This window comes from Pygoscelis adeliae, unplaced genomic scaffold (genome assembly GCF_000699105.1).
Source record: "Pygoscelis adeliae isolate BGI_AS28 unplaced genomic scaffold, ASM69910v1 Scaffold206, whole genome shotgun sequence".
NCBI classification, from domain to species: Eukaryota; Metazoa; Chordata; class Aves; order Sphenisciformes; family Spheniscidae; genus Pygoscelis; species Pygoscelis adeliae.
The window spans coordinates 708,406-723,035 of record NW_008825052.1 but is presented as its reverse complement, the minus strand read 5'-3'; the positions used below and the strand labels follow the sequence as shown (position 1 = coordinate 723,035).

Sequence of the window (14,630 nt, the reverse complement as noted above, 5' to 3'; positions counted from 1 at the left end):
AATGATATTTGATTATTTTTTAAATAAAAGATACTTCTCAAGCTTTAGCTTCATCATAGTAGATTCCTCAAAGTTAACTGTCAGATTGTCCTCTTTTTTTTTTTTTATAGTATGATACTTAAGGTAAGCTGGGTAATTTAAACTTCAATGGGCAGGAAGACCAATTCTCGTCTCAAATCAAATTTTGCTGATTTACAGTGACTGAGAACATGCTCAAGAAATCCTTGATAGTTCACAGAAAATCTTGCTGTCAGTCATTATTAAAAATCTGATCGTGTTTATGATTCTAATATTTCATTACATTTTCATTAACCAGGAAGAACTTGAAAAATTGTTAATACCACAAATCGAGATCAATGGAGGACGGAAGCCTCACATCGTACGCTACCAAATATATAGCAAGCTGAATTCTCTAATGGAAAACCGTGGAAGCATTTTTGAGAAATGTTATCCAATAAGTTTGCCACTTGCACAAAAGATGCTAGTTTTCTCATATAAATTTCCAAGTTCTTTTGGTCAGTGGGATCCAATCAAGGTAATGTTCTTAAATAACTGACGAATATTTTCACAAAGTAATACTTTAAAAAATATATTTCACATTAAAAAAAATATTATCAGGCAGTAGCAACTAATACCAGAAATATTTAATGAAAACTACATTACTGAATCAAGACTACACCACTGAGTATACACAAAATACAGCAAGCATTGATAATAAAAGGTGCTAAGTCTTTTCAGTGTTGCAGCTAAATTAAGGCCGAGAGGCATTTAGTAAAATCTGTTACATTAGCATTGGCAACACAATTAAAGGTGGCACTGAATCAGAAAGAAATGCCTAATTCTTGATGATATACAAAACACAGGGCAACAAAGAAGGTCTTAAAACCTTCCAGAAGCAGCAAAAACAAACTAAAAGGATTTGGGGTTTGAGTTTGTAAGAAGCCACACGGGTGGCCACCAACCCCAGCAGTGGCAAAAAAGTAAACCAACAAATGTTAAATGTAATTCATCAGCAATAATTCTTTGTTGTCAAAATTTACAAATTTTGAAGAGCAACAAATCTAATTCCATAGTATTTTACTAGAGATCTGGAAAGTCGAGGTCAGAAAGTACATGTCTATCCCCAAAAGTGGGCTGATACAGTAGCAAGTGAAATGTTAGCGGGTAAAATTTTGGTTTTAATGCTAGAAATAAAAGCAGATTGGATTGTGAGCAAATCAGAAATAAAAAGGTGGGTTGATTAAAAAAAATTCCAGTGAACAAGATACACAAAACAGGAAGATCCTGAAGGAAACATTCTTTGGCCTTCATTTTACTATGCTAATGAATCGAGTAACTTTTATTCCCTTTTGTGTAGTCATCATGTTGGGTCTTCACCTGTTCCAGATCGTGTTTATCTTTCTTTGACCTTGGCAATGAGAATTGTATACAGATCAGCTCTTATTACAGCTTTATATAATCAAAATTCTTACTTAAGATGTTTTAGGATCAGAATTGCCTCTTCCATGGCTGCGTCAAATTGGCATCTAATAATCTAGGGACATATTAATACAAGTAGATATTTCTTCTCTTCTGTCATTTCCAATTACTGAACCCCAGCTTATACATTTAATTCTTATTAGTCCCTACACACTAGACCTTGCACTTTGTTCTATTAGATGTCACTACATTTTTGTCATTCCATTTCTCCAATTCATTCATTTATGCTGTATAGTGGTTTTTTACCAACCAAAAAGTACAATTCAGTTAGAAGAAAGAAGTCATAGAAAGCTATTAGATAAAATCAGAGTAGTGTGCTGACAGTGGAAATGTACATGCTGACAATAATGAAAGGGAAATAGGATCATTTTGAGGGTATTTTAGGATATAATAGAAATGATGAAATTGATTACGGACCGGAGGTTTTTTTGTAGAAAGGCAGATAGAGTACATGCCAATTACTTTTAGATTAAATTGGGGGGGGGAAGGGAAGTAGTTATGCAACTGATTAGATAAGCAGAGAATAAAAATGATGAGCTGAGGGAGAAATGGGAGCAGATATACAGACTCCTGACATCTTATAAATTAAGGGCAAGCACCCTGAAATGACTTGGTGCAGGAAGAGGAACCTAAGAATCAGAGAAGGGTCTGGCAAGGTAATGCCACGCAGTAGAACAGTCCCATCTCTTACTGTAACAACCAGATCAACTTATTTATATATTTACTGACTCCTTCAAAGAATACTAATAGTTTTGTGAGGTATGATTTCCCTCTACAAGAAGCTGAGTTGGCTCTTCTCCATTATTTCATATATATGCCTGTAACTACTGTTTTTTTTCCTTAATATATTTCAATTTGCTCAATACAGGGTCAGATTTACTGGACTATGTTTGCCTGGATCCATCCTGGAGGCCTTTTCAAAAAATGGTCACTTTCTCCACCTTCCTTTTTTGTGGAAGGCAGGCCAACGTGAGCAATAGGTTACACATTAGTCAGTAACAATTTCACTTCTGAGGCCCTTTAGAACTGTAAGGTGAATGCCATCTGGTCTGGGCAATTTTTTCTACAGATGTCAACAGTTTGTTCTAAAACATCTTTTATTGACACTTTAAGGCAGTTCCTCCAAGAAGGGCTGCAACAGGGACATGACTAAGTTCTTCCATAGTGAACAGTGGTGCAAGGAATTCATTTAGCATTTCTGCAATGACCATTTCTGCCATTAGTGCTCCTCTTACACCTCAATCATCCATCAACACTACAGACTTTCTAGTGGGCTGTCTGATGTGTTTGAAAAGATTTCATCAGCAGTGTATGTATTCTACCAAAAGCTTTTTTGGCTTGTCTTGTTTTGGTGGTTTTACACTTCACCATAATGTAAGTATTGATATTCTTTTCTGTTTTCTTCATTTCTACATGACTTCTGCTGAATACAATGTTCTCAGTGCATCTTCTACTGTCAGGCAGATAAGTGGTTTTAATTCACAGAGGAATAAAATTATTTTCTTTATTCTTTGAAAATTAAGAAAAGTATTATGTTGTACCTCTCTGACTACACTCTCTTGATGGACAGAAAGTGTTACGGTACCACCTACTGGAAATAGCGAATATTCTTTCTGTCTTCAATGTTTACTTTATCTTTTTGTACAAGAATTGCATATGTATGGAAGTTCCTCAGACTCGGACAAAATATTATGTTCATATGTATGAATTTCAGAATGCTTTGATGGTTTGTTTCATACAGTTGGTACTCCTCTTCTAAACGCCACTTCTGTAGGATGGAGGGAGAAGCGGCTTTGTCAAACCTAATCAACTGCTTCCCATTTTGTATATGCTACAGCTAAGTGAAGGAGAGGTAATCAAGCCACAACAAAGCCATGAAAACACAGTCTTTCCTGTAATCCATCGACAATATATTTATTTCTTTTCAAGTAAAAAAAATAAAGAAACATTTATGAAAAATCCCATCAAATATATTCGTCAGCCAAAACCTAAACCAGCTGTGCCACTTAAGATTGCAATCGTGGGACCTCCAAAATCTGGCAAGACTACAGGTAGGAGCCAGTATTATCTATAAAGCAAAATCTTATCTAATCACTGAAGCTGTATCTGTCATTACTGCTATTAAAAAATCATAAACCATTAATATTGTTGGTCTTCCTGCTTTTCTCGCTGGGCATGGAATCTTTTAGTTACATTCTCTAGGGTCTCATTTGACAGTCAGATACTTACGCATTGTCCATCTGAATTTTATCCCAGCTTCTTAAGAAGTTAGTGACCTGGACTGGCACTTAGAAAATCCAGACTTACACTATTTATACCCCTTGTATTATTTCTGATTATTTTCTAATTGTTTCATCTTTCTTTCAGTGAATATGATCTAACGTAAAATGAAGAACTACTCCTAGGATCAAGGACCAGAACCCCAAACTCCACATTCCCCAGTCTGCTTCCAAACTTCTAGATCAAAAAAACCCAAGACTTCCATCTTTCTCCCCTCTCCTCCTTCCTCCATGACTCTTTCAATCCACAGGTCTCTGCCTTTAACTGGGGGAGGATAAAATTCAGCTCACACCATAGCTTAATGATTAGAATAGGGTGTTAGAAAAAGAAGAGATGGGTTCAAATTATTTCATATTAAGGAGGAAATTTTAACCATATTTCCCATTTCCTCGATAAATGATCTAACTTCTAGGCTGTTCTGTAAAAGGGGCAGCAGTGGAAGCATATTTTCTAAGATACTTTGTAATAATGTTGACTATTGCTGCTAAGGTTTGTGCTGAATTGAACACTGTTAGTGTATCGGGCATGCTCTGCACGTATGCAAAGGTTTGGGCCCTTTAGGGGCCTAAGCAGGGTTAGGTACCCACTTACCAAGATTATGCATTGGAAATGACCCAGGGAATGAGCTGAGCAGTTAGCTTCTAAGACTAAGGACATACTTTAACAGACTGCTAGGTTGTGAAGTTGCTTATGTTAAAGTTGTGTGTTGAAATCAAAATGTTTTGCAGTTGCCAAGAAATTTGCAAGTGTATATGGGTTACTGCGCCTGAGTATGGGAGATGCCATACGGCTAGTGTTAAACAATCAGCCAGAGAGTGAGCTGGCACTTAGGATAAAGTGGCATCTTCACAAAGGACTGACTGTACCTGATGAACTGGCCATCCAGGCTCTAGATGTGGCTCTGATGAATCACGTGTGTAATACCACTGGGTAAGAGTCTCGTTTGGGTTTCGGGGTTTTTTTCAAGACATGCCAGTCCCTTCACAGGTAGTGATTCCCATGTTATCCCTGTAAACCAATTTCACTAAAACACATCAATGGTTTACGCATTAAGAAAATAATCTGTACAAAATGAGGTTCTTCACGTTACTCTGGGAAACCAGACTGAAGCATAATTTTCTGCAATTTTCATGTAAGTATATGCCAGTAAATCCAAGTAATATGCTTTATGAAAGTTACCTTTTTTCCAGTCAATAAGCCAGTATTTTCTATTATCCTTTGAGAACTACCATTTTATCTCTCATATCAACTCCAGTACCAACGTGGACACATCTGATTCTCTTTGGTCATGCAGACTGGTTCAGTACTCAAGGTTTTTTCTGGTTTTGTTAACAACTGAAGTTATTAAGGAGGAACTGAAACCAGTGGGTCCTTCCACCTCGTTCATATGTGATCCTGATTTCCTAGGCTCTTTCTCCACCACTGAAACACCTTCCAAACCGGGCAGACTTAAAAAGCTTCATGATCACGATTCCATGACATGCAACTCCTCTCCCCAAAAAGGAGAATCGTTACAGGGAAAGGCAATTCTGGAATAATCTCTGAAAATTATTTGAGCTTGAGATCAGAATCCTTTCAACTTTTCTTTCATGTTAAATATTGGAATATTGTTTCAGTATATTTTGCCCCAGTATTGCCTAATATGTGAAAAGCATTTCTTCTTCAATATGATTAAAAAAACTCTTCAAGTACTGTAAATCATTTTACTTTTCACTTTGAAAACTACTCCTCCCAATCCATATGGAGATTTCCCAGAGTTAAAATTATGCTTCTGAATGACTGATGTGTCAGAATTTTAAAGTCCACCGTTTTTATAAGTCAGAGCCATCCACGTCCATTCCTATACCTTTTGCCCTTTGTATATTTCCTATACTCTTTACTATTTCTTATTCTGTCTACTTGATTTTGTTTTTTTTAGTTTGATTGTAAATTCTTAGGAGTGAAGACTGCGTCTGTCAAGTCAGGGCAACGATAATTTCATGGCATGGGTGTAGACTTTTGTCTCTATTGAGAATGTACTAGGAATATACATAGTCTTAATGGTTAACTAGAAACTGACCTCTCAGGAAAACTGTCTTTCTGTTTCTGTTTGTATGCAGAGCTGTAATTGATGGATATCCTGTAACAAGAAAACAAGTAAACCTATTGGAATCAGCTAGGATAATTCCAGTGAAAATCTTTGAATTAGAAATGGATGCAAAGGAAGTGTTCAGAAGAGCACTGTTGGATAAGGAAAGCGGAAATAGGTAGTGATGCTCCCTGACAGCAATATTTTTATCCACACGATACTGTCGTTTCTCTATTTATGCGCCTCAGTGCTATACCCAGAGAGGCTGTATCTAAGCAGGTGCATAACCCAGCTGTCTCCGAACTCCACATAAGAAAAGACACGGGCACCAGTCCCTCCACATTCTAATGCTTTGATTTCCATAGACCAGAAATGGAGACATAAGGAATTTGTGGCATGCTCTGGCCAGCTCCCCTGATTGCATGATTGAGATCACCGATGTGCAATGCTGTGCATCCACTGCTTAGTTAAATTGGTTTTAATGAAACCAATTTATTATTCATTCATTAATGAAACCAGTTTATTATTCATCAATTCAATTATTATCATCATAAGGGAAACTGATACTTCATCTAATAAGCTCTCTTAAGTCTTAATTGGAGTTCTTTTTAAAAGATGGAAATAATGTATATTTTAATAACATACACAATTCACAAGTTACTCATCTAAACTTTCAATTCAGCTCGCTCCCTTCTTTGTTTTTCTAAGGAGATAAATATTCTGTTTAAAGAGGTGTTGGTTGTTTTTGAGGAACAGCAGTAAGTAGTTTATAAACAGACGGAGAATTAAAAAGAACAGAACATTCACCTTAAAATTAAATTGTATAAGAACATGGTTCTCATTAGAGGAAGTGTTTCTAAGAAGTTCCAGATAGCTTAGAGCATTATTGCATGTCTCTTTCATTTTGTCTCTTTTTATCTAGTAATCAGTACAATGCTTAACTGTTTACTGAAAGCCTAAAGCAATTTGCATTGCAAAAAATTAAATTAATGCTGTCTTTTTGAAAGTATTTACTTTAAACTTTTCATTTTAAATACCAAACTAATTATATTTCATAGGCTTAAATACAAATCAAATGTGCAATATCAGATACTTCTGAAAGGTACAATTACAGAGAAATTAATCCTATTAAAGCAGAAGTTTCTCCTTTTTTTTGGCATCATTTAAATTAAGAACCAAAACAGGAAATGCTTCTATGTTCTAGTCAAAATATCTCTTCTGGTCTTGCATAATATTTTTAGAGGATAGATGGATTAGTTTCATTTATGTATATGTAAATATGACAGAGTTTTCAAAATATATCAAGGATTATGGCTACCTCTTGATTTCAAACAACAGCATAATTCAAAATTAAGCCTGTTTTTCAATAAACAATTGACTTCCATTTTAGAAGTCTCATAGCATTTTGTCTAGGGCACCATTTAATGGTGTATTGGTAGTGTCTGTCGGTTAGTATGTGCTTATACATTCCAAATCCTTTACAAAATTATTGAGTTATATTTAGGACATAAAGAGCAAAAGTTTTCTTCTTTGTTTCTGAACATAACCGTCTGATCAGAAGTATGCTGCTTTTTATATGTAACTGGTAATATCCTTAATAAGGAAGTTGTATTTCTCAAATATGTTCTACAGTGTCAAATAAGCAGACTTTTGTAAAAAGGACTTAAAGTGAACTCTAGAATTTTCACTTGAAATTCAATGAAATGATCTAATCTTCAGACTTAACTCAGTGTTATTTTTCATTGTCTTCAGACCTCCCTACCCTGAACATGACAGCTCACAGATTCTAGCTATTAAAAATTCCTGCTATAAACAGCACATTGATGCAATTAGGACTTACTATAAGAAGGAGCATCAGAACTGGTGTGTGATTGATGCCTTTCAGAGCAAGTGGTGGATCTGGAACAAAGTACTGCAGGAAGTTCAAGTGGCTGTTAAAGAAATCCAGATATACCTGGAAAGAATAAGAGAAGGTAAAAGAAAAACAAAGTTTCTCAGAATAATATTCTTTTCTTTAAGAAGCTGCAATGCAATGAGTGCATTTCAACTTCAACTTGCTTTGGATTAAGCTAATTCTTGGCCACATATGTACCCTCAAATTCTTCGATCTCATCTGCAGAGATCTTGAAGAGGTCTCTTGAAGAGACCAAAGACAAAACCAACTATAGGACAGTCTGAGGCCATCCTCCAAAGAACAGGGTAACAGAATACAGCTGAAAGAAGTCAGAGGTCTCACGGTCCATGGCAGATTCCTCAACATTGGGTGATAAATCACAAAGGTTCCCCCGAAGTATACAAGGGGAACCGTGACTTGCAGCTTCACTTCTGTGTCAGTGGAGGAAGAGGGAAGGAGGGGGAAAATGTTAATTATAAGTTCAGAATTAAGGTTAAATATGCCATCTGAGTTAATTTCTGTGCTGTGGGAGGAAAACCACTTTAGTCTAAAAATGACACAGTTCCCACTTGAATTTTTGTGTGTCAGCATTGGTCAGGATTAAATATGCCTTTTAAACATGCCTGTACAGTTTAACTACAGTTCCTCTGAAGGGCAAACAGACTTCCTTATCTTACATCTACCTTTTCGTTTTAACTTTTACAGCTCTGTGGCTGCACCCTTCTTAAAAACTGCAGTCATAAGCCAAAAAAATTTTAAAATACATTTAACTTTTTCACATCAAGGTTTAAAAGCACAATTTTTAAATAGTTTGGGTTTTATATGATACTTTATTCAAGATTTTGAATATATTTCATCCAGATAGACTGCAGCATTTGCAAGCCATGGATGAATAAAGGGGAGGCTTTCATCATACACACCTTGTACTTTTTCACCAATGTAAAGAAATAAAAGCTGAAATGTTCCTTAGCAACACAAAGGAGTAAAACAATCAATCATAAATAAAACTGTCCCAGCGAAAACAGACTAGTAAGTTAAGCATGCAGAGTATACCACATCATTAATAATTATTATATTTCTTAAGTGCTAGAAAAATGTTATTAAAATTAATTGGTAAAATGGGTTGCCATTTCATTTTAATATCCATCTATAAAAATTGCTATTTTGTCATTATATAATTTTCACATGATGAATTATAGTATCTACTAAACTGTTAACATTTCTGAATTTCATTAATAAAACATTATCATTAATTGCTTTTATTAACAGGAAAAGCAGCCGGCATTGCTGATTTATGTATCACACCCGAAGAGCTGCAGGATCGGCTGGGGGAGTTTGGACAGTACTGTCCCGTCAGCCTTGCAGAAAAGGGTGAATTGGTTGACTGCTCTGTAACATCGTCATTGCAGTTTGCTGCAGAATTTCGAGGACACTATTACAAAATGGCTTCACAGGAAGAACTGGACGTAAGTCTCAAAAAGCAGGTCGGGAGGGGATTACGGGAAGAGGGAACATCGTCGCTTAGATTCTTTGATTCCATCCAGAAACAAGCAGTATGTAATCTGAATTAGTTAGTATTCAAGCTTTTGTTCTGTGTATTTCTGCTATCAAACATCTAGGCAGACAAAATGCAGCAGAGAGTCCGTTCAAACCAAAGCTCCTCTTACAAATTGTCATAGATCAAACATTCATTTCGAAACAACCATTTCCTCCTTTCTCCATCTGTTTTGGGGAGACTGGGGGTAGAGAGTGGCTAATGATAGCAATGGATAGGAATGGATGGTGGGCGGATAGTGATGACTAAGTGACACTCTCAGAGAGGTGTTGTAGAAGAAACAAGTATCTAAATTGTGTGAGCCAGTCCTCCAGAGTTTGACTAACAGCCTTACACTGCTTCTCTCATGATAAAAACATTTAATTTCTTTTTCTACAGAAATTCTTGAGCAGACCAGAGGTTTATGTGCCACCACTGGCACCTCACCCTCTCCCACCCCCAGATACGCTACCAAAGAAACTGACTGCAGCAGAAGTGAAGGCCTTATTCCCTGTAACTGCTGAAATGCAGGGATACTGTCCAGTCACTTACCTAGATGGAAAACAGAGGTACATCACCGCAGTTTTCATAATCTGAATTACAGACTATGTGTCCTATATTAACATATTAATAAGGAAATACTTTCAAAGTACTTTTTAATAGCGTTCAGCGTTTCGACAGGAAAAGCAATTACAATTCTCTATATTGTGCCTGTGGCTTTGAAAATCAATGTAAAATCACCTTTTGAAAATCAAATGGCTACAGGTTCTACAAGGATCTGTGTTGGCTTACCGTCTTGTGATGAAGATTGCTCAGATACAGCTTGAGTTTTCTCTATCATAAGCCTTCAAAAAGTTCAAACAAATCCCACAAAACCTTAGTAGATGCAAAACTAGCTATTACAATTTTTATGAGATCCATAAAGCTCCACCATAAAGTCCCACTGATCTCCTCAGCGTGCGAGAATTTCTCATCAAGGTAGAACCATTAATAGTCAATTCTATGCTGTCCCTTCTTAATCTCCTGAACAACTATGACTGGCATTTTAACCAGAGGAGCTCTAAAGAAGCACTATAAAAGCCCCTTAATAAGCAGACTTTGAGACAGAGACTCTCAGATTTTGAGCCTTGTAACTGTCAGTCATGGGGGGGAAACTTGGATGATCCAATTGCTACTTTTTTGTAGTTCCTATACTTGCTAAATTACCAGATGGCTCCCAGTAGCTCATGAATTTATACCATACAAATGATGTTTTACACTTCCTGTGAATTAATAGTCTTTCTTGCGCCGTCTCTTCAGATATGAAGCTTTGGTGCCTGGCAACATCGAGTATGCAGCGAAGTATCAAGATAAGGTATATATTTTTGAAAGTGAAGAAAAACTTCTGAAGTTTATGAGGTGAATATACTAACTGCCTTTTAATCTTTAATCATGTCACGGTTTATACATCTTGAAAGTGCTTACTTTTTACCTGGTTAGGTTACCAGAGAAGTACCGGAATCTGAAGCTTCCACGTAAACTCCCTCCAGTAAAGGAGCCAATACTACTCACTGCACTTCCTTTGGCTGGATACCTTGAACAGGCCAGTTTTTGCTTTTCTATTTTAAAACATGATTTTGCCATGTATAGTATATCCCACACAGTTTATTTCATTTTTAATGCAGTATGAGTCTTACATTTATTAATGGGATTATATTAAATTGAAAATTGTGTACTTACAATTGAGAGGAATTTTTTAAAAGCTTTAACATAATAGATATTTGTAGCTTTAATGGAAAAAATGCAAGTAAGACCATCAGAGGGGAATAATAAACTGCAGTATTATAGGATGGATTTTCTGACTCTCGTTTATCCTTGTAAGATTACATTTTGCTTTGATTTTTAACACCAGGATAGACACAAGCCTATCTGGAATCATTTAAGGATAGTCGGTTACATTCTGAGACACGAATATGAAATAAAAAATGATTCATGGTCACTTCCCTCCCTATTTTATACTATTTGTTATCTTCTACAATCCACCAACTTAGATATCATCCTATATTGTTAGATTTGCATGACAACAGGGTCAGACTTTGAATATATTTTTTCCCTAGATTTCTGTAATGGTCTCCTAAAACTGTTTTCTTTCTTTAGGGAGTCGCAACTTCTCTAGTAAAAGCTCTGAATGAAGTAGGCTGCTTAAAGCCAAAGTTTCCATTCCTAAGTGTAAAAAAAACTGCTCTGCTGTTTGTCGCCTGCCATTTAAAAGGTAGCGTATAAAATAATATGCTATAAAAATAATGAAGTATATAAATGCAGTAAATCATCTGATACAACATTGATAACCAATTTGTGTAGTTTTCTCATGTCCAGCTTGGGAAAATACTATTATATACTGATTTAAATAATACACACTGCCAAGTTTCTTGGAAACGTGTAAGGACCAGGGAGGAAAATGGGGTTAACAGGATAGGTAGATAGGTTAAGTGATCTCTCGCAAATCATGAGACTTTAATGACATTTTATCACCAACAACCTGATGGCCTTGAAAACATTTCCAATATGCATTGTTGGAGTTTTTAATCAGAAAGTAAAATGTTCTAAACTAGGTGGTACTACATTTTAAACTAGTCATAGACAACCTGAATTGTCTTAAAAACTGACTAAAATTACTGTAATAAAAGGCTGCTGAAATACTATCTGAGGAATGGCTTAGGTGCCCGAATGCTTGCCTTTTTTCGACTGTATCAGGTGGCCAAATAAAACTTACTAACAAAGCTTGCCTTGAGATAACCCGAAGACAGCTTTCTGATCATACAGATCTCCAACACCACCCCAGCGAAATATGTAAATGAGAGGCCTAATTGTATTGAAAAACAGCTTAAGTGCACATAGAACACCTGTCACTGTCAAAAAAGCCCTTCTTTTGCATGGGCTCAGTACCAATACACTAAGTTACACGGTACAAAAGAATAGATATCCATGCAGATTTAATTAGATTTTTAAGTTTGTAGCACAATGAAATGTTATTTATCAGTCTGCTTATTTGTGAAAACATCTGGGAAGATCTGAGTATTAATGTGATTCAGAGTATCGGTATGTTGATTATTTTTAACGTCTTTTTTTATTTACTCGACAGTCCAATCGACCACCTTCCTTTTCCATAACCAAGATAAACAGTCCAAAATTAAAATTAGGTGGTTTGTACTCAGCCCACAAAATTCTGACACAGTAAAACATCTCACGGAGCTACCAGAGGTTAGGACTACCTCTTCACCGGGAAAGTTGCCCAAGCTTTGTCTCCTGTGTTCGTATTTGCTATTTTTTAGACTTTTTGCTTGTTTGTTGTTTTGCAGTCCAAGATAGCAGTTGCAGCTAATAATCTTTAATAGTCTGCAATCAGGCTAAATAGTGCCAGCTTTCAGGATTTCAACAGCCTAGTTTGCAGCTCTGCTGTAGCTTCGGTCTGGCTTCCAGTACTGCTGGAGATCTCTGGAGCAAGGCTGCCCACCTTTTATAAGCCAGCCTGTTCGGGTGGGCGAACTTTACCTTGCCTTTTGGTATTTCGAATTTTTACTTACTCTTTTAGATAATGGCAAATCTTCGTTATTTGTCTGAAGTTCTTCACATCCCGTGTTTCCTCGTGCAGTTTCCAGAGCCCTCCAGAAGTTTCTTGGACTATCACAGATTTTTGCTGGCATAGCTTTGTTAAGGAAGACCACTGAACGGTGTCGGCACACGATAAGCCCCTGTGTAAATGTACAGTTCTTAAGCCAGCAAAACTGCTTTTGTACTGCAGTTTTTGTTTCATCCACAAAGGCTGTTTTCATGCTATTGCTAGCACAGCTTTGCTGACATTAACGATGTCCACGCTAGGAATGCTTTGCTCATAATATTGCATCATTAAATCATTATCAGCACTGGATGATGAAATGGAAAGGTTATGCAAGTGCACAAATCTCTTCTCCTCATGCAGTGACAAACAGTTTGACCGTAGGATTCCAGGAAAACAGATTATCTTCTTCTAGCGCTGGGCAGAACTGCTTCCAACTTTAAGATGCAGCATGCCAGTACACGGAAAAATCTCCTTTGCAAATACAGCATTATTTATTACTGAGTCTCTCTTCAGGGTAGTCACGCCGTCCTTGATCAAAGTGCTTCACGCTGTGGTCCCTAAGAAATTTTTTATGTCCTCTTTCTATCTGAAGTAAGACCTTCTCATCCTCAACTTACGTCACTCCCTCATCTCACATTTAAATAGGGGACAAGAAACAGTGGTTTAGTTGCTCCTGAAGCTTTTCTAACAATACTGGATCGCTGTCAGTGTCCGAGAAGAGAAGGTACAGGCGATCAATCATAAACGCAGAGAGATTTACTCCTGGAAAAAAGAGTAGGAAACCATACATCACTAGAGAGATTTAGTGCCCTTCAAACTTGACTCCTGCAGGAGCTCTACGTACAGCTGTGCTTGAAAAATCACGCAGAAGCTGCTACATGCGGCTGTCTACAATTTACAGCTAGCGGGCTGACACATCTCATAGCATAGTTCTTTCTTCATGCTGTCCGGTTTTTGCAATGAGATATAAAGTGCCATTTACAGCAAAAAAACGGGTTTGATTTGGCTGTCTTAAATCACCCCTTCCCCTTTGCCTCAGCGTAACAATCAAAATAATAAAGAATACTCCGAGGACTGGCACTCGGAACTGCTGTACGCCAAAACGCGGCTTAGGGCAGAGAGGTAAGACAGAAACGAAACAACGCTGTCTTCATCGTAGCGTTCTTGGCCTTGACCTGTAAGGGCTGCTCTCCCCTTACATGCTTCCTTCCTCCTCCGAAGCATCAGTCGGCTCTCGTTTTTTTATGGGCAAAGCATTTAGGCCATAGGACAACCGTGCCAAGGTCGCAGCGGCCCAGTGCCAGCCACGCTGCGCCCGGGCTATCCCCGTGCAGCGCCATGTCAGGGTACGTGCCCGATACCCAAATTTCTCATTGCCTCGAGTATCACCAGCGCCTCGCGGCCCGAGGAATGGGGAGGCGATGGCAGCTGAGCGGACGGTTGTTGCCTGTTTACAAAAGCCTCGGCCCTTCCGAAGATCATCACCCTTTTGGCGTTAGGAACCTGCCAAATACCAGACTTGATTTTTCTGCCAGTTTGGCGCCAAGAGGCGCGGCCCACGGCAGCTTTACCCGTACCGCGGATAAAAACATCGGGCGTAGGCTCGATCGCTTTGAAAACTTCCGTAACGCGATTCCGCGAAGCTGACGGGGGGGGCACTAAGTCACCGCTTAACTTCTTTGCAGCGCACAACCCCGGGAGCGCGGAGCCGGCGCGGCAGTCGTACCGGAGGAAGCTGGCGCGCTTCGTGGAGCACTGCCAGCTCGTCCCCTACCTG

General features: G+C 37.8%; 1 protein-coding gene across 1 annotated transcript in view; it reads left to right on the top strand.

Moving 5' to 3' along the window:
* The window catches only part of AK9 (adenylate kinase 9), a gene marked incomplete at its 3' end in the record, with an annotated part of 70,251 nt that extends 55,621 nt beyond the window's left edge, over window positions 1-14,630 (top strand). The window contains 11 exon segments of the mRNA XM_009326427.1: window positions 317-535; window positions 3,317-3,530; window positions 4,488-4,689; window positions 5,859-6,005; window positions 7,580-7,800; window positions 8,991-9,187; window positions 9,655-9,824; window positions 10,555-10,653; window positions 10,735-10,837; window positions 11,392-11,506; window positions 14,539-14,630. Coding sequence (XP_009324702.1) covers window positions 317-535; window positions 3,317-3,530; window positions 4,488-4,689; window positions 5,859-6,005; window positions 7,580-7,800; window positions 8,991-9,187; window positions 9,655-9,824; window positions 10,555-10,653; window positions 10,735-10,837; window positions 11,392-11,506; window positions 14,539-14,630 — 1,779 coding nt within the window.